General features: G+C 43.5%; 4 protein-coding genes across 9 annotated transcripts; 2 read left to right on the forward strand and 2 right to left on the reverse strand.

Moving 5' to 3' along the window:
* Positions 1–1473: 1473 nt before the first annotated feature.
* On the reverse strand, positions 1474–7175 carry LOC120681635 (CRM-domain containing factor CFM2, chloroplastic-like). The gene is made up of 12 exons (XM_039963221.1): positions 6463–7175; positions 5212–6004; positions 4993–5123; positions 4355–4654; positions 4125–4278; positions 3120–3412; positions 2904–3035; positions 2687–2809; positions 2497–2601; positions 2231–2429; positions 2021–2151; positions 1474–1943 (listed from the first exon to the last, which is right to left on the reverse strand). The coding sequence occupies exons 1-12, from the start codon at positions 7069–7071 to the stop codon at positions 1755–1757; spliced, it is 3159 nt and encodes a 1052-aa protein (XP_039819155.1). The 5' UTR covers positions 7072–7175; the 3' UTR covers positions 1474–1754.
* Positions 7176–10398: 3223 nt separating this feature from the next.
* LOC120683337 lies at positions 10399–11335 on the forward strand. The gene is made up of 2 exons (XM_039965412.1): positions 10399–10547; positions 10612–11335. Exons 1-2 carry the CDS (start codon positions 10403–10405, stop codon positions 11151–11153), a joined length of 687 nt encoding a protein of 228 aa, XP_039821346.1. The 5' UTR covers positions 10399–10402; the 3' UTR covers positions 11154–11335.
* Positions 11336–11458: 123 nt separating this feature from the next.
* LOC120683335 lies at positions 11459–14739 on the reverse strand. Of its 5 annotated transcripts, XM_039965409.1 has the most exons (6): positions 14638–14739; positions 14212–14553; positions 13544–13718; positions 13398–13454; positions 12148–12934; positions 11459–12046 (listed from the first exon to the last, which is right to left on the reverse strand). In XM_039965409.1, coding segments are annotated over exons 3-6 (867 nt in total). In that variant the 5' UTR covers positions 13565–13718; positions 14212–14553; positions 14638–14739; the 3' UTR covers positions 11459–12044. The 5 variants fall into 5 exon arrangements, 4 of the variants coding, with proteins under 4 accessions (XP_039821343.1, XP_039821345.1, XP_039821344.1 ...); XR_005678772.1 differs by lacking the exon at positions 14638–14739 and having other exon boundaries at positions 12148–13046; positions 13544–13725; positions 14212–14626; XM_039965411.1 differs by lacking the exon at positions 14638–14739 and having other exon boundaries at positions 13553–13725; positions 14212–14621.
* Positions 14740–20021: 5282 nt separating this feature from the next.
* On the forward strand, positions 20022–25697 carry LOC120681986. Of its 2 annotated transcripts, none has more exons than XM_039963693.1 (7): positions 20022–20275; positions 21306–21445; positions 22104–22147; positions 22244–22854; positions 23463–23543; positions 24010–24072; positions 25322–25697. In XM_039963693.1, the coding sequence occupies exons 1-7, from the start codon at positions 20213–20215 to the stop codon at positions 25379–25381; spliced, it is 1062 nt and encodes a 353-aa protein (XP_039819627.1). In that variant the 5' UTR covers positions 20022–20212; the 3' UTR covers positions 25382–25697. The 2 variants fall into 2 exon arrangements, with proteins under 2 accessions (XP_039819627.1, XP_039819626.1); XM_039963692.1 differs by lacking the exon at positions 20022–20275 and adding an exon at positions 20352–20773.
* Positions 25698–26055: the final 358 nt, after the last annotated feature.

Consider the following 26055-nt stretch of genomic DNA (forward strand, 5'->3'; position numbering starts at 1 on the left):
GCCTCCCCTGCCGCCGCCGCACATCGTCCCCGCCGCCGTCGCGCCCTCCACCCTCCGCCTTACCTGCCGCCGTTCGCTGTCCCCGCCGCCCTCCGCCTTCCCCGCCGCCGTCCCCGGTAGCCGCCGCCCTCCGCTGTCCCCGCCGCCGCTGCCCTCCGCCTTCCCCACCGCCGTCCCCGGTCGCCGCCGCCCTCCGCTGTCCCTGCCGACGTCCCGGCCGCCGAAGCCCTCAGCTGTCTCCGCCGCCGTCCCGGCCGCCGCCGCCCTCCGCTGTCCCCGCCGCCGTCCCGGCCGCCGCCGCCCTCCGCTGTCCCCGCCGCCGTCCCGGCCGCCGCCGCCCTCCACTGTCCCCGCCACCGTCCTGGCCTCCGCCGCCGGCCCGTCGCGCCCTCCCAGATCCCAGATCCAGCGGCCGGCCTGGCGGGTACGGGCATGCCCGCGGGCATTTGTTACCCGCGGGTAGCGGGCGCGGGTGTAATGTGGTGCCCGTTGCGGGTGACGGGCGCGGGTGCGGGCACGGTTTTTGCTCCGCGGGTTCGGGTTTACGGAGTCACTGTCCGCGCGGATAATATCCGTTGCCATCTTGACCCATGGGCGCCTTTCCTCTTCTTTTCAGGGCAGCAAGATACGGCTTTATACTGGACGTACCGCACCAGAGCAGCCGCATCTAGCACGTCCTAGAATATTCACGACGCCGATTCTTTCTTGCGTACGAGCGGTAGTAGTAGTAGTGCGAGCTCGACCCCAAACAGTGGCAGCTTGCGAGAACAAACCTCTCGTAACTTCACTTGACGAGGCGCAGGATTTCCAGCATTGTGTGGGAAATTGTCACTTTGGGTCTACAACGGCAGCCGACGGAGAGGTTGGACACAATTCTGTTTCTGTAGCCAGGAGGAGGGAGAGCTGGGCCGTGTTTAGTTGCGCGTTGTAAAGTTTTTGAAAAAATCTTTCTACATTTGAAGTACTAAACATAAACTAATCACAAAAATAATTACAGAACTCGCCTGTAAATCGTGAGACGAATCTAATGAGCCTAATTAATCCGTCATCAGAGGTTATTTACTGTAGCCTTACTGTAACAATTTAGCATCTAATTACAGCCTAATTAGGTTCATTAGATTCGTCTCGCTATTTACAGACAGCAGTCGCAATGCGTTTTTTATTTCGTCTAGATTTAAGTCTCCATGCAGGTGCCGGAATTTTTTTTGGAATTTTGATTTTTTAACTAAACACGGCCCTGGTGTCGGCAGTGCCGAAACAAATCGACAGGTCATGTAGCACCACTGTTCTTGCCCGCCCGCGGGTCTGCAGCCTGCAAAGGCCAGGGCGAATGGATGGATGGATGATGCAAGCAACGGTGCGGAACTGCTGACCCATGCGTGCATCACCCTTGCTGGTCTTTGGCCAGATTCCAGCAGACGGCACTACCTTTTGCCGGATGTTAGCCGCTGACGAGTTTCTGAGGCGCCTAGGTATAAAGCACAGCTAAACATGCCCATGTCTGTGTTCTTATCTGGACAACGCACAAAATCCTCGAATACCCCTAAAAAACAAAATCCTCGAATGGATACCAGAAAAAAGAGGGGGAGGATGCGCAGTCGCCAACAGTTGCGACGGCGACAAACAAATGCATCTACACTTCGACAGCATGAGCACAACTACGTCTATACGAGTATGATCCATTTATCCACGAGCAATGATTGCACGATCCTTTTTCAAAACATGATCTGCGGGGAGGTCACTCTGTCATCCAGCTATCCTGACTCGCCAGGGAGCAATCCACACTCTAACCTGATCGCCTCCAGGAGCTGAGGCGATATCACCTCCTTTTCTTCATCGGTACCATTTTCCTTTGAGCTTTTCTGGGCCACTTCTGCTCCCCAACCTCTGTACAAAATCACTTTGTTCGTTTCTTGTGACACTAGGACCGATCCTGTGGCCTCCTGTTTCCATTGTACGTCAAAGATCAGATGAATTCGGGTACTCAGGATCTAATTATTCTCTATTACAAGTTACAAACCTCCAGTTCTGCTATCAGTTGCTGGATTGGAGTCCCATCCGCTCTGTTCTTTATGTTCACAATAGCAAGATGATGCTTCTTGAAGTGTGTTTTTATTGTCTTCGCAACTCCCGTGATGACATTATTCCTCCCTAAGGCATAAATCAGATGCTTAGCGAAGCATCTTAAAGTTAATGCAGGTAAAAACTCGGATAAGACCAAGAAAGATACCTATGGAAAGTACCGGGCGTTTCTTCATTTTAAGCGCTTGCTTCCTTAGCACAAGCCTTTCTTTATTTGAGAGTGGTGTTGCTCTCAGAGGCAAGAGAGGATCAGATTCCACATCAAATTTTGGTGCATCCACATCTTTTGAATCGCCTTCACTATGACTATCTGGATCGAACGTCATAGCAGAGCTGTGCTGGCTTTGCTGCGACATCAGTTCATCAACATCAGCATGGAGCAAAGACGTATGGTGGGAAAGCAGAGAAACTCACATGTCTGTTCAGATCACTGAATGAAACTGCACTAGATCTCCCGGTCAGGCATGGACTTGCAGTCAACAAAGAGTCATCTTCAAGTTTAGTGAGACAGACTTTGCTCTGTAATACAGTGTGCAGTAGCCACATTAGCTCGCATAAACTGATTGCAAAGGACCAAACTACAACGTACAGATTTCATAATGACCTGCGTATCATCGTCATCCAAATGAACTCCGGAATTTGTTAAATTTAAGGTTCCATCCATCATAACTGAAGTGCACTCCTCAACCTCCGGCTCTGAACTCTTGGGAGCAACTTCAGGCACTTCCTTGACCATTTATATGGAAATAAACAAATAATCAGGAATTTATGGAATATACTGAGTGACAATTGAACTGCATTGAAGTTTGAATATGTTATACTTCATTTTTCTGTTGTAATGTTCCGGAGTTGACGCTAGGACCATGAATGGTCGTTTTATAGTAGCTGGAATTCATCTGGTCCCTCAAGTAGTCAATATTCTTTGACAGATTAAGCACATGAACCTTCAGGGACTGAAATGAACGAGAGAAATGATTCAGAATATCAAGGATGTTAGCACAAGAGATTCATTACAATACAACAGATATAAGATGCACCTTACAACGTTGGTTTTCCATAGAACGCTTCAAAGCTTCCCTTTTACTCAACAAAGTTTTTGGCCTGAGAGTTGATGGCCTCTGGTAATTCTTTCCTCGATATACTATAATAGCATGTCCTTTGCTCACTTTTTCCACTGCCACCAAAATACCACCACTCGCTGCCTCTAGAGTTCGAGCAGCATATTCAACATCTTTAAGGCTGTGTTCTTTACAGATAATCTTGACAAGTTCTCGATATTTCCAATGAAGATGCATATTTTCAATAGTTCCATCAAAAACTCCTCTCCTCCCTGAGAACCAATTAAACAAGGTGATTGAAAGACCCAAGCAATGGTACTGGGATGTGGGAAGACAATTCTGTGGAGAAACTACAAGATCTTTCCATTGCCCTAGCTATATAATATAAACTTTCCCTAAAGATAATCTCTGTATTACATGCGCAAACTTTACATTAACTATCTCTATCTGGAACAAGGATGTTGGATGTAAGATATGTTCCTAAACCAGTTATGCATCTTGTTAGGTGCCTTGACAGGGATAATGCTATTATCCTTACACTAGGTTGTGTCCCTCCTCCCTCTGGCTCCATTTGGACAGGAGGAGTTAATTGCTATTGCTGGTAAAGTGGTAACAGACACATTGTGATGTATAGGATTGTACGAAAATAGAAGTTTCCCAGGAGATTCACAAGAGATGAAAGAATAGTTCCAATTTTTTGTGCTTAAAGCAACAGAAAACCACATAGCATCCACCCTGTCAATATAAGAACTCAAAAATGATAAGAACGGATTGGAGTATTCTTTAGTATCCACAAACTCATTACAGTTCTAGATATAAAGATTTAATATCAGCCTTTCAATCAGATAATCTAGCTAAAGCTAAGAAATGGGTAATCTAATTGTTTGGTATGTAGAGACTGGAACAAGTTTCCATTTTCTAAAACAATGATTGTGATCAGAACAGAAGTGTGCAGTACAGTGCAAGTTTGAGGAGAATACCCACCTAGCAGCAGAAATTGTTTCATCTTCAATCCCACTTTCCTCAACATGTACCTCTCCTCTTCCGACATAACCTCTCTAGTTTCAGCTTTTGAAGGCTGAGATGCATTTTCTAGTTCTTGAAGAAGTCTTTCAGCCTTCTCTTTCTCTCCTATGGCCTGAAAAATATTTGTATATATGTTTACTCAGACAGAAGACATCAAAGGAAAACAAATATGATAGCTGAAAGCATACCTGAGATAATCTGGTCTCCACACTCTGGGCCACAGTATTAAGAGATTCTACTCTATTCTCTGGAACAGAAATTTCCTCTTCATTAATGTGTACAGGGACATCACTTGATACCTTCAGTACAGAAGCATCTTGAGCAGGCGTGCTTTCTTCAGTGTCAGGCTTGGGCTTGTAGATTGTAGAACCGCCCAACTTTCTGCGTTTTTCTATTGCCAGAGAGACAGCTGGGGGGAGGAAATCTTTCCCTCTGTAGAATACAATCGACTCCTTATCCCTTGATAATAGGGTTCCACCTGTCAATCCCTGTAACATTTAAACAAAAAGGTTGAATTTACCATTCAAACTTTGGGAATGGATAATGTAAGTACACTGAAAAAACAATGAAAGCTGGAAATTTCATGTAGATTAGGATAACACCAGACACTAACATATATCTTCCTGATTTCTGATCATATGTGGAGGTGATGAACAAATGCACAAAAAGCAAGTAAGAAGCATATGCAAAACTTTACATCTCCATATCTGATGATATGTGATCCAAGTCAAACTCTATGCCAGTTTTACCAGAACATTGCAGGAGCACACAAAAAATGTACTGTATGACTGGGCATGGGGCAATGACTCGATTAGTACCTACCTACCTTTAATTCTTCAGTGACGAGTTCACTATCAGTTTTGTTTGCATCTCTCTTGATCGCAATCTTCGCTACCTCGCATCTTTCCCATAGCTTGATCATGGATGCAGCCAATCCTTGAAGGTTACTGCTTCTTCCTGGAAAGTGGACACAAGAAAACTCATACCAGCCATCCTTATCAATATTGTCAAAGACAGATGAAAACAGCAAAGTACCAAACATTACCAAGTGCATAGTGGAAGGGCAAGGGATGAGCTAGTCTCCTAAGGATAGTCATTTCCCTGTCTGTTAGCTTAGGCGGCACACCAGAAGGAAGAAGTCGAAAAGGTCTACGGTATCCTGGCACAATAGCTGGTAATAAATCAGCATCCACTGGAAGGGGATCATAACCCCACCAACCAGAAAACCTTGGGCCCAACCCATCCAGTAATTTATCAGCTTCCTCTGCAAGTTTGACCTCCCCAGGCAACTGTAATCGGAACTTATTAGGAGAACCAACACCAGCCACTAAGGATGACCGATCTCTAGGACCAACTTTACCATGTTGATCAGCATGAGTGTTTACGTGCAATCTCGCATGCTGTTCATTTGGAGTTGCAGTTCTAATGTCCAAATTTCCCTCATGTGTATAAAAAACAAGCCGTTTGGTAGATAATATTGGATGAGTTGTATCTTTCCCTCTGCTTAAGCTCTGGCTCAAATCTCCTATGGTATAGTTCTTTCCCTCTCCTGTACTCCTCCGTTCTGCACATGCTATAACAGGATTCTCACTACTTTCAAAACTGCTATCATGTTGAAAACTAGTCTCATCCTCCTCCCCACTGCTACTCAGCGCCACTGATTCTATACCAAGATCTTCATCCTCATCCCCAGAGCTGCTCTGCTCTGATGATTCTTTGTCAAGAAAATCATCAATCCTTTCTTCTCTGTAATGGAAGTAAGGATACTTATAGTTGGTTCCTCTATATAATATGATGGTACTCCCAGACCTCCAAATGACTAAGCCTCCAGTTTTCCTCTATCACCAAAAGGAAACAGAGAATGTTGAACTGTCAAATGCAAGCCGAGATAATTGGTTCCAACTATATAATATTTTTCCTGTATGTCTCATTTGTCAAATGGAACTTGAAATGAAATCTACTTGAACGAAGCAATAGTTTTCTGAATGCTAATACACTACATCCTGATCATATGACTTCAAACTCATCAACCCAGTATTTTAACCAGATATTCTGCTCATTTCTTCTTACTGACAGCTTCACACCAAATATTTTGTGATCATATACTAAAACCTCAATTGTCCTATCAAGTCGGGAAATGAGATTTACAGTGGCACTTGACATAACCAACCACCATTATATCAAACAACACCATTATACTAAGCACCATTATAATGACATGACTCCGGATGCCAATTTTGTAGTTGGACTTGGACATGCGCAGCCAGAAGAGCAAACATCACAGGGAGGCACTCACCTCGAGCATCTCGTGCGTGCGCCTCATGTTCATAGCCCAGACGTCCTCGAACCTGATCTTAACGACCTCCGCGTTCCGCCACCGCTCGTGTATCCCGTTCACGATTCCCTCCGTGATGCCCGCCTTCCCGACTTTGAGCCTCTTCCTCACCCTGATCCCGATCCCCTGCAGCCGCCGCAGCTCGTCCCGCGGCAGCGCCAGCTCCGCCGCGGACGGCGGTGCCGAAGCAGCATCCCTCCCGCGCCCCCTCCGCTGCCGCCGCGCAGCGGAGCCGGCCTCGCCGTCGGCTGTGGCCCAGCTCGGGTCTAGGGTGGAGCCGACGCGGTGGCGCGGGAGCTGGGCCCGGGTGGGCACGAAGATCTCGCCGGCGGAGGGGGCGTCCCCGCTCGTGTCCGGGGCCGGTGCGGGGGTCTCGGAGCCGGTCTCGAGGTAGCCGAGACTGCGGAGCTTGTCGGAGATGCGGCGGAGCGCCGACTTGCCGAGGAGCTCCGGTGAGGGGGACGCGGAGGCGCAGGCTTGGACAGGACGGAGGCGGGCGCAGGGTTTGGAGGCGGAAGTGGCGGGGAGGGAGAGGAGAGGGGAAGGGTGCGGAGAGAATGAGAGGAGCATTTGTTTGCGTGGGAATGGTGGGTTGGGACTTGGAAGTGGAGGGAGAAGACGGGTTCAACTGAGCCGTGGCCCGTGGCGGGCTCGAGCGAGGATAAGGCGTCGGGAGGAGGGGGGAAAGAGTGAGGAAGGAGATGACCGGTGCCTCGAGATGCGTGTTGTGAATGTTTTTTTTTAAAGTCGTGTTGTGAATGTTTGTGAACCACGAGGCCACAACCAGGGTTTTATTTACCGACCGGATCGGCCAAACCGCCGGGTCCGGTACCGGTATACCGGTCCGATTTGGTCGGAAACTGGTCGGTACCGGTCGAATTCAAATTTTGAATTCAAAAAACTCAGTTTAACCGGTTCGTACCGGTATACCGGCCGGTTAGACGGGTTTACCGGCCGGTTTGACCGGTTTGAATTCAAATCCAAATTCAAAATCGCATGTGTAACCGGTTTGGAACGGTATACCGGCCGGTTTGACCGGTTTACCGGCCGATTTGACCGTTTACCAAGTGGGCCTTAATGGGCCGTCTCATTTTTTTTCTTTTTTTGTTTAACTTTAAATGCCCGAAAAATATGTTAAACGAACGATTTTTTGAGAAAATTTGACACCATTAGATTCGTCGCATCTTGAAGTATTTTAAGAAATTTTTCATTTTTTAAATTCAAATTTGAATTTTGAATTTGGGCCGGTTTGGTACCGGCCCAAACCGAAACCGGACCGGACCGGTTCCCACCGGTTTTGTAAACCCTGGCCACAACCCATATGTCTAACTAGGATGATGGGTGCGCTAACGCTGCGCCAGCAATTGGGCAGCGAATCAAACAGGCAGCGGTATAGTACTACAGTGGAAGTCGCAATCAGTGGAAGCGTTAAACTGGGTCGTACTGTCATACCAATCCAGTCACGTGCAATACACATTTTTACATATGGGAGAAGTGTTCGCTGGACAATTGTAGTGAGGCACCGAGGCACAAATTTGAATTTGGACATTCAGTGATGCAGCTGCCCGCTTGGTCTGATGGAGAAAGGATAGCAAGCTCCATTACATAGTGTTATCAAAAAAAAAAGCTCCATTACATAGCAAGACTTGACACATTAATTTACATATAGCTTGAATAAGTAAGATTTGCTCAACTTAGTTATGCAAAAATAACATAACCCCGTCAGGTGGGAGTCTTCGATTCATTACAGAAACATAACCCTGTCAGGTGGTCTTAGCGTTGCAGGAAAAACCACATGTCTGCAGGTAGAGATAGATAGTCTTTAGTTAGATACTTGGTTTTTAAGACCAAAGGGGAAAATTAGACATTTGAGCTATCTTGTGCTGGCCTTGGGCCGCACCACACTGGATTAGCTAGTCTTCCGAAACCACACTGGATTAGAAAGTCTCAAAGCAAGTAGATATTTGCACGATATATCATTAGCAGGCATTGGAGATGGAAAAGCAAACGGATGGAATAGCATCCTTAAGAAGTTCAGGGTTGGCATACCATCAACACTGTATAGATCTTTACAGTCTCAACAACTTTCATATAGATGTGGAATCAAGAACAGGCATGACAGTTCTATTACATTTGTGTTCAAGTTGATGTACCTCTAAGACTAATATATTACCAGATTTTACCAAACATGTAAGTTTGACATACGACCTAGAACAGTTGTTGAGGCAAACTAATATATAAATTAATCCGGTAACAGTAAAATTTCAACTTGATCAACATGTATTATTTAGAATCATATATTTAATCAGTATGTGGTGTCGATGCATGGGGAAGGATAGAATTTTGCCTTCTTGTAATAATGCCTTTCTCTCACCAATCCCTCAAAGCATCGCAGGCATACATCATGCTAAAGTTACAGCAATGGCAAAAGAGAATGCTCATGGAAAGAAAAGAAAATCCACCTTGTAAGAGGGCAAGGGTTTAAAACAATTCTTCATTTCTTTTTTGCAGTGGCGTTTAGCAAAGATAGACAGAATGTTAAATTCTTACCAGCTGAAAAGCTGAAGCGAATTAAGTCATGAACATAAAAAGCAGAGGTATCCATGTTCTGAACATCATATATAACACAGATGAAGAAATAATGAGAGTTGTGTTTTTATGTAAGCTACCTGATCCAACGGTAGCAGTATGGCTGAATGCTGATAAAAGCAAAGCTAATTCTACTATTCCCCCTTGCTATTCATTCAACTGAAGCAAAATACAATTTGAACCTTGGAGAGTATTATTGGCTATAGCAATTTATAACATACAGTGAAAAAGAAGGTGCAATAAATTTATTAGCTTGAACTGGCATTTCATCAAATAGCTAAAGTGCAAGCTCTAGCAGCAGGAAAGGTTACTTCGGACCTGGCAAGAATGGTCAAATCAACGGCCGCAAGCACGGAGCAGGAAGCATGGCAGCGGCAACCAGCAACTTCATGCTAGCACAATGCCTCAGCGACCTCGATGGTGGCCTAGCGGATGCTGGCGTGGTGACCATCTGCCAGAACGCGGCAGATGTCCTCGTACGTGGCCTGGTAAGCATGGGGGTCGATAAGGAGGAGGAACCGGCGGGCACATAGGAGGGGGGCGCCCACGGTCGCACTAGTAAGCGAGAGGACGGGGTGCAGCTAGAGCTGGGTGATGGCTCGCGAACACGCTGGAAATGGCTGGTTCCTCACCGGCGAGCTTCGGAACGCCAGCATGACCAATGCCCATGCACGAATAGGCGCACCGACCGGCAAACTGGCTGTGATCGCAGTGGAGTAGAGCCGCCGAGAGAAGCGAGCAAGGAGTTGACGGTGGGCGGCGGATGTTGTGAGGGCGGGGGCAGGGCGAGCACCGAGCAGCAATCGATTTGTTTGGGAGTGAAGGATGAGGACACCTGCCGTTGTGTCCGTTTTCCACCGCGTCACGTCAGTTTCACACCACGTGAAAGAAACGCAAGATCCGCATGAGACGGAACATGACAGGTGCCGGGCATGCCTTTGTGAACAGTGGTAGAGGCCTCCGTAGGCTTCAAAATCTTCCAGCTATATATATATATGCAAAGGCCTCCATAGGCTTCGAAATCTTCGAGCGATATAGATCTACATACTAGGTAAATTGCGCGCTAACGCTGCGCTCGTGTGGAGGAATGGATGAGAAAGTGCAGGCTGGAGTGTCTCTTGGTTCTGGCCTTTTTCCTGAGCTGAGCCATTTTTTTCCATGGCTGGAGCGTCTTCTGTGGGCTTCGATAGTATCTATGGGTTGAATTAGTTGGAAGAGGTCGGTTCTGGGCGTTAGCTTTCGTTGCAGCCAAGGCAGGTAGGTCGGTTCCTGTAGTTGTTTTCGTTGGAGGCAAGGCAGGCGCTGCATATTAATGGAGGCTGGTCCTCATTTGGGGCAGCATCACTCCCTGGCACCGTCCTTGTTCGTGAAAATCCATAGTGCTGAAGGGCAGAGCTATGAAGCAATGGCGATGATTTCTGGTGCTTGCAGCAGCCAGTTGGGCCAGCAATCGGAAGGTGAAACACTCTGATCTTGTGGTTCTATTTGATCGATTAGTGATCTTATTGTTTATCGGTGTAGGAGTTGTTGTTGCGCTCGTCTCCTATCACGTGATTTTGAATGCTGTGGTGAAAGCTTTGGGAGGATCAACTCCTTATTCACTGCGTATGGTTGATGGTCCGTATGTGGCGACGGGTTTTGTGGTTATTCAGTTAGCAGGTCAGATTGATGATTTGACTCTCCTTGAGGCGACGGGGTTAGCATCGATGACTAAGGACGGGGCAGAGGAGGCTGCAGCTAAAGCACTGATTGTTGCAGCAAAACGGGATTTTGGTGTTGTGGTGAAGGATTTTAACCTTAGTTCTATAGAAGTTCTACGCAAGGAGAACGAAGATCTGCATAGGATCAATCAGCTGCTTAGGTCTGGATGGGCTCTGTTACTTGATGATCTTGAGACACTTCAGAAGACTCTGGAAGAGATCACCATTGATGCTGTCAGTGGCTCTCCCAGGAATTCTATTGCTGTGCTTGCTCATGGAGCTGCCGTCTGGGCTGAAGAGAACATTTGGGATGGCACCGCTGCACTGGAAAAGCTATCAAGGGACTTCATGGATGAGAACTGAGACAACTTGTGGGCAGCGCCGTTTAGATTTTGTGTGGCCGTGTGTTTGGTAGTGTGTAAGGTGTAGCTATGGTTTGTATGTTTGAATATGGGTAGGGAAGTCTGCTTGTCCCTGAAATGTAATATAAGAAACATGTGTAATGTATCTCTCTTTGTGGCTATATGAAGCAGCACTCTTTGTTTTATTTGTTGTTTATGTTGGTTTGATGTATGGTGTTATAGGACTCGCAATTGCATTTAAGTCGATGCACAAGTATTTAACACCATATCGAATAGTAGGTTGTCAGGAATTGGAAAACACACAGATAGCATAAAGGGCACTTTTGATTGCTAAGGTTTAGTTTGCAGCTTCAAAAGCATCACAGAAGTCAGCACTTGGTAGCCTGAACTAAGGGGTACACCTGAGCCGATGCACTACACGGGCTAGGATAGAGTACACAGGTTCATAAGCCAAGCTGGAACCCAAAAGCTGGTCATCCAAATACACACAAAGTCGAAACCAGGAAGTTTGCTTGTGCAGATCCCTATTGTGAGCCATTTAGCACTGAGAAGCTGAGCTAGTGGCTTCACTGCAGGTGTATCTTCATGATTTCCAAGCTGGTTTCTAAGGCGTTGTGTGTAAGCTATCCTCTGAAGCATATTCTCGCTGATTGTTGCAAGCGTGTGTGTCACGGTGGGACACCCAAAAGAATGCTGCTGTGGGTGTTGCCGTCAGAGTATGTGGCAATGGCAACTGTCAAAAGTAAGTGGTCTACCATAATCACTAGCGCTCAATGGTAAACAACGCAAAAGAATCCATTGATAGGTGTAGAGTCTGCTAGAGCTTCCGTGATTTTAAGGCACTGCTAATAGTAGTAGGCTGATATATACAGTGGCCTGAAGGCTCATATCTTCCTGCATAGACAGTTAAAACAAACTTTGATTTAGTCAGAGCAATGTCTAGGTGCAGTATAGCCGTGTAAGTAAGCTATTTTGGTAAGAAGGCATGAACTTACAGAATGGAGTAGCAGCGTGCTTGGCCTCATTGACGATTCCATCATGTAGAATCTTCAGGAGAGCCAAAGCTAGCTGGTCAATGCGAGATGGATTGTTTTTGTTGCCAACAAAAACGAATCCAGTCTCGGTGTACTCAGAGATATTCTGATCAGGCTGAATTTTTTTAATCGGGAGCAGGTCATGGAACTGGCCACAGATGGAAGCAATGTCATGCACCATGAGGTTGTAGCGGTCCTTCTGAATATTCCTGTCTTGAAGTAAATCAACCTTGTCTTGTAGGATCTCATAGAAGAAATCATTGTTGAGTTCATCTTGTTTCTTCTTGATTAAGGTCTCACTCAAAGTATGGATTTTCATATCATTGCTCTGCTTGTAGTCCTGAACAGCATTGAGAGCAGCATCACATTCTAGCACAAGGCGAACCATTTTGTCCTGCATGGCATTGCAGAAAAAATTGCTTGCATCCAGCTGTTCTTGTTTCATTTTGAGAGCACTGTGACTGTAGTCGTCGATCTTCACATCTCTAGCATTGGAGTAGTAGTTGAGCACTGCCTGGCATGCACTTTCATCAGCTTCACTATGAGATGCCTGTGGAGTACCAAAGATGACAGTGGTCGAATCTGATCCGGGCTGGTTTCCACAAGGTAGATCAACATGCATCCATGTTGTTTCCATGCCGAGGGCTTCGAAGGTGGAGTCATAGGCTGAGCTATGCACCTTGAGTTTCAGAGCATCCATAACTTGGTTGAGGATGAAACGGCGTGGAATGTAAACACCACGGCGTACCTGCATTAGATTGTATAGTTTTTTTTTTGCTGGAGGGAGCAGAATCCAAAAACATGTTGTTGTTTGTTTAACTGAAGCAATCGTGCAGCTAAAGCGATGCTAGCATGTGTTCCTGAATAAGACAGGAAAAAACAACCACAAGAATTCTAGTACCATATTGTCTTCTGGTTAATAGGTATAAATGGTAGTTTTTTTAAAAAAAACGATCCTATTGTTCACAAGCAAAGACAATGCTGATCTGAGTAGGTAATGCTTCAATCAAACATGTAGAATAGGATTTAATCGAAGCAATCGTGCAGGTAAAGTGATGCTACCATGTGTTCCTGAATAAGGAGAAAAAAAGGCACAAAAGGTATAAATAGTAGTTTTTTTGAAACGATCCTAATGTTCACAAGCAAAGACAATGCTGACCTGAGTAGGTAATGCTTCAATCTAACATATAGAATAGGATGTGCTTTTTTACCTTAGTTTCACTGATGAGCATGCCAGTTGCCTTTTCATCATCACAGCCCAATGCATCCTGATGAAATGACGTGTATAGTCAGAAAACCTAAGTTAGGAAATCATGGCCGATCCCAGGGTGCATGAAAGAGAGAAGATGTGTTGTACCATTCCTACCGCAACCAGCATCAACACGAGCCGCTAGAGTGGCTTCAGCTGCAGCCTCTCGACGCCGGCGCCGTGAACTTACCAGATCAGGTGCAGGACACCTAGGACGTACATTTCTGCCACCGGGAATGATAGACTCCCTGCAACGACGGCGCGACGAAGCAGGAGGATCCATCTAAAGACTTAGAGAGGAAAGGACACCTCAAATAAGGGGCACAGACCATGGAATGCCCCAAACAGCGCCAACGGCCCGAATGGGCATAATACTATTTTTTAGCAGCAAAGCAAACAACACATAGAGAATTACTTAGCACAAACAGCATAGAAATACTAAATCAGGTATTTATAGTCGATATTTCTTTCTTAAATGTACCAGGAACAGCAGCAATTTGTGCCAGATATTTGTAGACCATATATTTCGTATTTCACATTCACTTTCCACGGCGAGGTTGAACTCAGCAAAAAATTATAAACAGACGCATCAGGTACTTTACCAAGAACAGACAGAGACTCAGGACAATGACCCGACCACAAGCTGGTAGCAAGGGTGCGCACCAAAGGCGCGAAGTACTAAGCACAAACAGCATCACAAAGCAAACCGAAAAGGAACGGCATGTGTACGCAGATGCACAAACGAAGAACAGAGGAGTCAAAGCAGATTCACGAACCTGATTCAGACCACCACGACCCCGACTCAGGAAGCAGAGGCAAGCAGGTACCCGCAAGCGGCGCACAGGAGGACACAGCTTCAGAGACCCCAAGAAGGCGCAGAAGAGAGGCATTAGTCACGGACGGAAGCACGAACAAGCGAGACGCGTAGATCTGGAACTCATCTCAACACAGAAGACAACAGAGGAAATGTAGGAGAATCGAGCCTTTCAGCGCGGAGCGTGGCGGAAGGACTTAGGCGGCATCCGTTCCCGCCGGTCGACGCGCCGCCGATGGCTTCCCCCACGTACGGTCCCCTCCGAGGGCGGCGAGATTCAACGCTCCCCCAAACCCTAGGCCGCCTCCACAACACCGAAGGCGCAGAAGAGGGGCATTAGTCACCGACGGAAGCACGAACATCCGAGACGCATAGATCTGGAACTCACCTCAACACAGAAGGCAGCCGAGGTAATGCAGGAGGAACAGAACCGTTCAGGCTGGAGCGCGGCGGAAGGACGGAGGCGTCGTCCGCTCCCGCCGGTGGGCGCGCCGGCAAAGGCTTCTGTGACAGAACCGCCAAATTAAAACTCAAATTAAGCTAAATGGCCATCATTTGAACCCATCAGGCACATTTGGCTTAACGATTTAATTTGACAGTCCTTTCGAAACCGACATTCCGATCGAAACAAACACCAGTAGTCCCATGCGAAGGTGAGCGCAGGCAGTACAAACATGACGAGTACATAGAAATACGATTACAATATCGAGTAGAGTACATTAAGTTCTACAACCCTGGTTTAATTACATAAACAATATACAAGGGCAACTTTATTTTAAACAAAGCCCGATATAGAAAATCTAACGTCTATAATACAAGAAGCGCAGTATCGAATCACACACTCAGCCCACGGGTGTGTGATTTTGTAACTAGCAAGGACTAAACATCTGGTCCGGCCACCTCCAACCATCCGCGCCAAGCTGGATGAATTTAGCACAACAAGGGCAGAAGTCTATCTCATCCTGACCTGAAATAGTTTGAGCCACAACCCTGAGTATACTAATACTCCGCAAGATTTACCCGACTATAGATATACATAGCCCACTATCTAGACATGCACGGCTTTCTAGCTGTGGGTTGTTTTGCGGAAAGCATTTAAGAGTGAGCCCCGACTTTCAATATTTTAGCTCAAGATTAGGAATAGTTACCTATTTTCTACGGTTTGCATTTCTATACCAATCAGTGTGGAAAAACAATTGATTAGGTACAACTATACTGATCATCTTATTCTCTTCCATATCTTTACTACGATGCAGTGCTGTGATAAAGGTGCTCTTATCCGAGAGCGACTATCAGCGAATCGATCCGATTTAACCTTACAAAGTGGACCTAACCAACACGGCACGTATTTGCCCCGTCGGACTATACATACCAACCATTCCCCTCCCCGCCTCGAACTACAGGAACCAGCCCAACGACATATGGTCAGCCGAGCTCAACGTGAGACCACCAAAAGTAAACATATGCATCCCAATTCTCCGCGACTACTCGACTCGCCCCAGGAGTTGGGTGCGGGTTCCTGTACTTTCGAAGCAAGGCAGTACTCGGCTTACCGGTTTCGACTACCTCCTACTCCCGGCATGCAGTTAGTACAATTCAAACTCGATCACAGGGCCAGACAACGAACGGTCCTTAATCGACACAGACGGGCTAGCCTTTCCCCGTCCGGTCTCCATTTTCTTTTCTTTCTCCAACCTATTCCATTATTCCATATACTCAAAATAACGATACATCCTATATCTCGCGAGTGACCAGAAATCACTCGACTTCTACCGAGATCTTATTAAGCATAGCATTTCTATCGTCCTATACATACTAGTATAACTACAGAGAACCTAGGGATCATGCAACTAGAGTTCCAAATAATTCCTAAACCTAATGCACAAATAATAGAAACATATATAGATGTCATAAATTGAAATCATAGGATGTGCACCGGGGCTTGCCTGGGAATAACACTAGGTCAGTGTTAGTTAGATGATACTCGTTTGGCAAGTACCTTCCTTGGGATCATGCACATCGGGATCCATCCATCCATCTTCTAGACGTGTCCACCATTCACCGTCTTCTGTCTCGGCTTCAACGTGACATCCTTCACGTGGTTCATCTATCGTACCTAAATGAAATGCAGCAATGCATATGTATAAATGCAAAGTTCCGAGTTGCTCAACAATATAGATGTTATTATTTTTTCTTCACGATAAAGTTGTAGTCTAACAAGTAACAAACAATCATATCACATGGGTAATTGTTTATAGAGTAGTTAACTACATTTCTAACTACCCATGGCATCATGATCAACGGCACAAAAGAAGTTCACTATCTGCACAAACAAGCAGTAGTTGATTCCTATAACATGCAGGTCATGGCTTGCTAATAATTAAATAACTCAGTACATAAACAACAACAATTTCAGAAAAAATTATTCTAAACAGAAGGTACAAAGAGCAATCTACTCGGTAAAAATCATGTCATTTCATGCATCCATTTAAACCGAACAATTCATTCATTCAGACAACTCCTAGAACAAGATTGAATTATACAGGACAGACCAAAGCAAAACAGAAGCTGAAAATTTAACAGGAGGTCGACACAGGGATAAATTAGCTACTGTGAATTTTTCATGATTTTATATACACAGAATTAATTCTGAGAAAATAAACAAAACAGACATCAATCTAACAAGATTCATTTTTAACTTCTGTTCTAGTCATGAACTGGTGCTCAAACTTCATGGACAAGCTAAGCTATTCAAAAAGAACACTCAGAAATATTTTCATGATTTACAAACAACACAAATTATTTCTCATAATTAAAGTCTACTAAACAAGGATTAAATAAAAGGAATAGCTACACAAATCTGTAATTAACTAAATTTGGACAGTGGTGTTCATTTACTATTTTAAATACACAGAATAAGTTTCATACGTATATCTAAATCAGAACATCCAGAAATAAAAGAATATATTATTCTACTAGATCTAGCCAAGACTAGGGTTTCATCTAGTTAAAAGTATTAAATGGTGCTCAAATTTTTACACAAATCTAAGCATGTCATGAAGTAGCTACCCACCAAAAATAACCCATAGATAGTGAGTAGAACTCCTAGAATAATTATAACCTATGTAATCTAATCTTTTTTCTAGATTAAAATACAGACAGAAAATAAATATGTACATGTAATGAAAGTTGTAGATCTTGTTGCAAGGATTCCAGAACATTTGGATTTGCATTTTTCTGATTTTTCTACGAATTTCTAGGCATTTTCAAAGTTTGCTGTTTTGGAAAACAAAAGAAAAAGGAAAGGAAATCTTGCATCTAGGCCCCTGGACTTCTATTTCTTCTCACTGGAGGTCCTTCGCGGGGTTGGGAAACAGAGGAGGGCGGGTGGCCGGATTCCGGCGCCTAGGGTCGACGGCGGCAAGGGCCCGGTGGGGGAAAAGCAAGAGGAGGACGAAAGGGACCTAGGGGTGGTCTTGGTTGGGCGCGGGATGGCCGGAGCGGGCGGCGCCGCGGAGAGGGGCGGCCGGCGACCTCGGCGTCGAGCGCCAAAACAGGGGAGGGAGAAAGAAATGAGAGAGTAGAGAGAAAGAGAGAGAGAGAATGACGTGTGGGGGCCACGTGTAAGGTTTGAATTTAGCTAAACTTCATTCAAACTTTGGTGAATTCGTATTTCCATTTGAATTCCAAATTTTGGATTGTTACAGCTTCCCCCGCGGATGGCCCCTCCGAGGACGGCGGGATTCAACGCTCCCCCAAACCCTACCACGCCGCCTCCAGAACACCGGGAAAGAAAGGGAGAACACCGTATTGCGATAGAGGAGCGGGCCGCGGAGGAGAGCCAAGCGGGCCGGTTTGCCCCACAGAAAGGGAAGGCGGCGCGGCACCTCAGCGCAGGCGGGGCCTGGGATTCGACGACCCACGTCGGTTTTGCCCCACCCGTGCACGTGTCGCCCGCGGGGGGTGGAGCGCTGAGAAGCCGGATTCTCTAGGGTGCATAGTAATAAGAGTATATCCTCGTGTGCATACCCGATTCCAAAACGAAAGAAGTGATCAAAATCCTTCGTTGTCACCGACTTATGTTTTGGTCAATAAATTTTTGAAAAGAAATCTTGCTATTTCGGAGTAATAAATAAAATTTATTTATAAAACTTTTTGCACGGATGAGTTGTAAATCGCGTGACGAATCTAATGAGCATAATTAATCCATCATTAGAGATTATTTACTATAGCATTACTGTTGCAAATTATGGATTAAGTAGGCTATATGCCGCTTTCTTAGCATTTTCTTAGCACATATGCTATAGCCTATATGCCTCTTTCTTAGCATTTTGTCATCCTATTTTCCTTGTTTAGTTTGTGTCCGGAAAGTTTTTTTTGAAATAGAATCTTTGCATATTTGAAGTATTAAATTAATTAAACTCATTAGATTTGTCTCGTAATTTACAAACAAACTATGTAATTCGTCTTTTATTTTGTCTAAATTTAATACTCCATGCATATAAAATTATCTTTCGATGTGATAGTTTTGAAATTTTGAATTGCAAATTCAGATGGATAGTTTAGACCAATGCTCACTATCCATCTTATCATACTTAAATGCTACTCTAGTTTTAAGCCATACTGGCTATCCATCTTGTCATACTTAAATGCTACTCAATTTTGTTCTAATATTTTACTCTAGCTTTTGTCCTAATCAAATTTTTTTAGAAAAATAATTAAGAAAATACTAAAAATGTATTATCAGGATATATTATATGGTGAGTTTAATATAACAATTGGATGTAGCAGATGTTGATGTTTTTTCCCTATAAACTTGATTTAATTTAGAAAAGTCTAATTCTAAATAGAACTAAAATGAATCATAACTTAAGACGAAGAGATGCGTTAGTAGCAATGATGTTAATCTGCCATCTTGTCATAAAGAGCTATAAAAAACATGTTTCTCATTGAGATTTGCTGAAAAAAACCTTGGAAGGTAGCACTAGGAACATATTGTCTCTTATAAAAACTACACTTGAAAATGTGCTACAATACTCGAACCGTGGATAAAAACTACTCCATAATTAGTTTTGACAAATGTGAGCACGTTCTAATACCACTACACATATTTCTTCTCTCAAACTCATTCAGATTTGTCTAGTTTTAATTATTTCACTATCTTATTATGCTTTGTAAAGTACTATATATATATATATATATATATATATTCTAAAAATACGACGCTAAAGACATCCAAATACGTGGTGTTTAGAATTAGACTAACTAATTTTAAAATAGATTAGTTAGCTTGTTTCAAGTGCTTTATCATATTTAGAAGAAATGAAGACACTAATAACCATCAGTATAGATAATAGATAAATTCCTAAACTTATGTTTATTTGGCATTTTGATATGAAAGGACTCACGTTTTAGCTTACCTTGAATCTGATACCAACGCCTCCAGAGTAAACAGCTACAGTACTCCTCAATCTCAATCATCTCATCTCATTCTCACGAAAGAAAAGAAAAACCGTTTGGATTCAACGATCAACCTGCCCCGAATCCCACTAATGGGGCCATCCACCATCGCCCGCAATCCTTGTTCACCACGAGCAAATCACAAAACTGTTTACTGGAGAATGAATGAATGATGTCACGAGGGAAGTAAACAAAACTGTAAAAATAGGGCAACAGAAATCAGGTAAAAATAAAAAAAATAAAAATGCTGTCGAAAAGCGCAAAAGGCCCGCACGCACTCTATTTGCGCAGCGCCACCAAAGGGAGCCCCTCCCACCTCCCCCACTCCCCATCTCGTCCCACGCCCTCGCGTCGGTAAACTTCCGTCTCCTCCCACGCCTCAATCTTCCATTCCCCCGAAACCCTAACCGCCACTTGGCCCCTTCCCGGAGCGGCCGAGCCCCTCGCCATCCTAGGCTTCGGGCGGGAGCCCGCTGCGCGTGGGCTGCGGCGGAGAATCGGAGATGGCCTCGTCGTCGGCGTCCTCGAGGCACCAGGTCACCATCACCCTCGGCCGCAGCGGTCAGGTGCGCCGCCCCTGTCGTCATTCTCCGCTAGGGATTCGCCGTCGTTCAGGGTGTTGATTAGAAACGGACCAGAAGAGGAAAGGGGGGGCAGAAGAATGATCTGGTGGAGGTCTGTGTAGCTATTGGCTAAACATCGAATCTAGCGTCGGGGGTGTCGGGCATTAGTTTGAGGGATGGTACGCGATTTGGTGTGTCGAATTTTCCATGCATGTTGTTGGATTAGGTTGTTATCTGCCGAAGGTACAAAAACTTGCCATGCTCAGGGGACGCTGGTGTCATCTTGTGAAGGTGGCTTGATTTGTGGGTGACTGAGAACTTAATAGATTCAGGTTTGACTATTAGGGTGTGTGAGCTGACACAAGCTGTACATATATGTTCGTTCTAATGATGTGGAGTTTAGCAGAGGGATCTCTGGATCTACTGCAGTTGTATTATTTGCTTGTCTCTTCAGCATGCTTGGAGAGAAATAAGAGGGGACTGGTATTATGTGCATATGTGGTAAGTAGCACTTGATACTTGATAGCTCTTGGATGACAGAAAAAATATTTTGACTTGGGGAAAATTACAGAAGCTTGTGTAATGGATGTTCTCTTGCAAGCTTTGTTTAGGGCATGCCCTTTCCAGTAGTGTTTATTTGTACCTGTTGGTTATATTGAAGATTACCAATCTGTTGCATGCACATTCTGTGTTCAGATTTTTTTGTGCTGTTAGTGATGAGGTATTAGGATCTAAAGTGCCCCAGATCTTTTATGCTGCTAGTGTCATTCAATCCTTTTCAGTAAAGCCACTTACGCTACATCTTGTATGTGCATGTGTATGTTTTATTTTATGTATAATAAATTGTTTCTAAGGTATCTTGGACTTGTTAAAGTGTTCAAGACCAGATTTTAACATTTTCCATGAGGTGAAATGCTAGCTGAACTGTTGCCAATTCTTTTGTATCTCCTACTTGCATTTTGCATATTAAGAATTCCCAATTCTTGATAAAATTTTGATATTAGCTTCTTGACCTTTATTTTCTTCACCACAGGTTGTCAAAAGGAGGGCTGTATCTGATGTTACTAATGGTGATGAAGTGCCATTGTCGGGGAAAAAACGATCTTTGAGGGAGAGGTTAGGAAGTAATGTGACTGATTCTGATTTTTATGAAAGCTGGCATGGAAACAAAAGGTATCCAAAGGATTCTTGGACCTGCTATTTTCATCATTTTTAAATGCTGAAAATTTCTTAGCTATGTTGTACTATCCATAGGATTCTTTGCAGCATGACATGAGGACAGAATTCATTTCTGTGTGGTAGTTTACCCCCAATTTTGTGTTATGGTGTTAGCTTCACGATGTGAAACTTTTTGTCACTCAAAAACTTGCCTAAATGCTTCTTATGTATTAGTGTAAATTTCAGTGCATCATGTAGCCTATGTATTTGCATTACCGTTATTACTATCAAATATTTTTTCCACTTTATTGATGATCATCTGAAGCAGATGTTATTAATTTACTGAATACTCATATACTGTTCTCTCTTCAGGTGTGGCATTGAGCTCATTATCAGCCCAAGTCCAAAATTTAGCTCTTGTCCATATTTTACCAAATTAGCATATCTATATATTTGGATATGCATTACGCTACCCTCCACTGCATATAACATCCACCTTTAGCATATATTTTGTAAAGCATTTTCTTTTGAAAGAACATAGTACATGTAGTCCAGTTTATGTTCGTTTTTGTTACATTCCGTCACTGCAAGCTTTAGCTCACTCTATGTTCTTCTGTACCGTGGTTGCTCTTAATTGATTTCTTAGCACTGTGGTCGCTTTTTCACTTTGCAGGCAACAGACAGAGAGTGATAGCTCACATGGAGATGATGGTTCAGGTGATAATAAACCTTAACTTCTAGTATTCGTTCACTAGGATTTGAAGATGTCCAACACTACTTATGTTGTTGCATTGGCCTGCAAAATATTTGAAGATCGCCAGGTTGGCAAGGATGATCTGAGACTGAAACTTATGAGGAAAGGCTTGTTACAGAGGAGCAATGGTGGTGCAGAACAGAATGGAGTGGATCTCAGGGAAAAGCTTTCCCGAAATCAGAAGAATTTGTCGAGATACGATGCAAGAGGCCATGCACCAGAATCAAGGGCTAGGTATGATATGAGAGACAATCCTCCAGAGTTAAGGTTTAGATATTCTTCGAGGGAGGCTGTCCTAGGATCAAGGCCCCCCTCTGCTGTTGTAAGTCGAGTTCCTTCTGCAAGAAGTGCGGATGATTTGTTGAAGATGGAGTCTTCAAGAAAACCTTACCCCTCATGGACAGCTGATGGTTTGAGGCACAGATCACCTGAAAGGCTTACAAGAATTCGGGGTGATGCATCTCCACCAAGAGCTTATGATAAGATTATGTCTATGCCATCCCTTAGATCTGTTGGTTCCTCAAGACCTCAGAGTTTTATTACAAGAGATGCTCATGACACATCAAGAGCTCAACCATATTCTGGCAAATCCACCATTTCTGTCGATGCAATACAGAGAGCTAATGGAATCACTTCGTCTAGTGCAGCTCTGCCTACAGCCCCTGTTGTGGTTTGTATCTGCACTTCCTCTCATGGACCTGAATTTATCAATGCTTCTGAGGAAAGAAAAGAAATTTTAGAGCCAACTTCATTGATTTATTTGCGCACACCATTTTCAAGTTGTTTCTGAAACCACATCGGCACATCTGCTATCTGATCTGTAATGCTGTAGGCATTATGAAACTAACATTTAAACAAGAAATTGAAATTATGACATATGTATCTTTGCCAATAATCTCCGTGTTGCACTTTGGCTTGGTCCTGGTGGAGTGGTAGTATATTTGCTCATTTCTGTGGTTATTTGTTGCTAGTATCAACAACTTTGTTAGAATTTAAAACACCAACAACCTTCTGAAGTTAACGACATTGAAAAATGATCATTCATTGATGCTCCTGATACAGGTTACTGAAACTTGCTATATTATCAAAGAAAAAACACATTTGAAACGAATGCGATCTTTTAACTTTTGTTCAGTTTGCCCATGGTTACCTAGGAGTCTAAGTTCCTTATCGAAATTGTACTAACAAATTATATGGAGTCACATGAATTTCATTAGTCTATGCAATCCTTTACTACTGCTTGTGCTTGTTATGACATTGCTCTATGAAATTTTGCAGAAAGAAGTCCCGCAAACGGTTACTGAATTGCTGAATTCTCTGGGACTGGAGAAGTATCTTGTTCTCTTTCAGGCCGAGGAGGTAACCTTCGAGGCTTCGATTACTAAATTATTTGCTTCAATCTATTTAAATATTTTTTTGTGGGTAATATCACACATTTTGTTTCAATTTTGTCCTTGTACCATTGCATGGATCATGAACTTGTGCTCTCTAGAAGAGCTCTTGCGGTTTTAGAAAGCTTGTTACTTCGTAGAATTTTGCAGTTTTGTTTTTAAGTTCTCATCATTAGTCTTGCATTGTTATCTATTCATTGTTAGGGCTTCATGCTTTTTACCTGTTTTCCAATGGGTTAGACTTGTTACCTTTTTTTTTAAGTGCGGGAAGCCTACGGCACTGGGTACGCCTTTTTTTAAGTTTATGCCTTTCTATGTGACTATTGTGATGCATAGGCTTGAATTTATGAGATTATTAGGATGTATAACTTATGGAGTGATTATTGTGATGATACTGCAACATTTTTCTGGGCACACTATTTACTTGTTTGCAGGTGGATATGGCTGCATTGAAGCAAATGGGAGAGAGTGACCTCAAGGACATGGGGGTACCAATGGTAGGTTAGAAATGTGCTGCCTTTTGGTCTTTACCATGCTAACCTGCAACATATTAGCATCTCTGTGGAAAAGCAAACACTTAGGATGTGGACTTGCCAAAATGTGTGCATATGTGCAATGTATGAAAACTTCAGAGTTTACGTTTATTTTTCCTACTCAGTACTGTTGCTATAGCGGTTAAATTGAATTAAAGACTATGGATAAGAGACTTAGGTGAAGTTCACTTAATCATGAAGTCAACAGGCTATCTGGTTCTTGTTTCTATCAAAAAGTAGAATCATACTGTTTCTATTAGCAAAGTAAACTGATTAGGTTTCTTTGGGGTAGAAATAGAGCTCATGTTAAATATATTATGCTATATTACATACTTTTGTCACTCCAAGCATATACACTTGGCATATATGGCCATAATGTGGATATAATTGCTAGAAAGCATAGGCAGAAGACAAGCACCTTGTCCCTTCCCAAATAAGAGGGCTTCGTGTTGTCCCTTCCCAGTAAATATGAGTTGTGGCACAACCTAGGCTGATGTCTCAGTTCTCAATATATATAGGGGAAAAAGATCCAACCTCAGTTTATACTCACCGTTTCCGACCAGTATTCTTAAGGTGATACAGTGTCTTGTGGTGTCTTGCTTGCGCCTTGTTGCCTTGGCTCTTGGCAGCAACTTGGCTACAAAGATTAACTAGCCCCCTATCCAACTACTGCTGGGAAGAGTGGCTAACTGTATTCTACGAATGTTTTTCGCTGAAAATTGTTACCCATGCTTTTATTAATTGAACCTGCATTGTATCTTCCAAAATTTAAAAGGCCTCCCTGTTTACATTGAACATCTACTAATGGATGTCAGAAATGAAATGTAGCAAAGCAGAAGTTTTCTTCCAATCACTAAAGTTCTCCATTTGACTTGTTTTCTTGTCTTGGAGCCCTAAACATTGTTCTACAAGGACCAATAATCTTCAGCTGCAACATTGTTTAACTCAAACCACTGTTTTCTACATGGAAAACGATGCTTTGTTATGTGTTTCTAATTTTATATGCTAATCTGCTTTGTTTTCTTGTGTATTTTGGTTGCAACTCTGAATACTCCAGTTGATTGGTTTTAACCTAACCCTAAATAGATATTAGTTCTGGAAAAGTCTGGAAAAGTCTTACTGAATTGTTGTTATTAGTTCTTTTTTCTGAACTAGCTGTTTGTACTAGTTTGTCTAGTTGGATGCAGTTTTGATGGATGTTTTTTTTTCTCAGGGCCCGAGGAAGAAGATTCTCCTTGCACTAGGTCCTCGGTCGAAGCAACGGCAAAGATGAGCAGCATGATCTGTAACTTGGAAACTGAAAACATTTGTTTGGCAACTGCAAATTATTGGTGTAACTAAAGAATGCCTTACTGCAGATCTTGTATATCTTTAGTGTCCGTCTTAGTTGCTGATCGATTAAGTTCGTGCCTTTGTTGACACGTGTAAAGTCTTGTCTGTCAGCTATTAGAGTAGCAGTCTCGAAACAGGTGGATAATTACCAGTCTGGAATTTGGTGGGGTATATTAGAACGGCTATGATTACAGTGCCATCTTTCATAGTAGGATCGAAATATCGAATGATCAATCATGTCAACTTTTTTTTTGATCTCTAGTCATGTCAATTTGAATGCCTAAATCAGCAAGGGAAAAGTTTTATTTACAGTTTTACACCCTTAAACTATCGTAAAAGTTTGATTTTCAACTTTAAACTACAAAACCGAATAAGATAGACCATCCAATTATCAAAACAAGGTAATGATTTTCATGCAATGGCTACTGAGAGAGGAGGAATGTCATCAGTCAAATATCTGATAGCGCTGTCAGATTGGTTTTCATGCAATGGCTACTGAGAGATACAGGAGGAATGTCATTAGTCAAATATCCGATAGCACTGGCAGATTGGTTTCGGATCATGGTGAAAAGAGTGGACTTTTTTATCAAGAATTTAAGAGAAGACTAGGTATCT

The sequence above is a fragment of the Panicum virgatum genome, chromosome 7N (assembly GCF_016808335.1).
Source record: "Panicum virgatum strain AP13 chromosome 7N, P.virgatum_v5, whole genome shotgun sequence".
In the NCBI taxonomy this organism is placed as follows: domain Eukaryota; kingdom Viridiplantae; phylum Streptophyta; class Magnoliopsida; order Poales; family Poaceae; genus Panicum; species Panicum virgatum.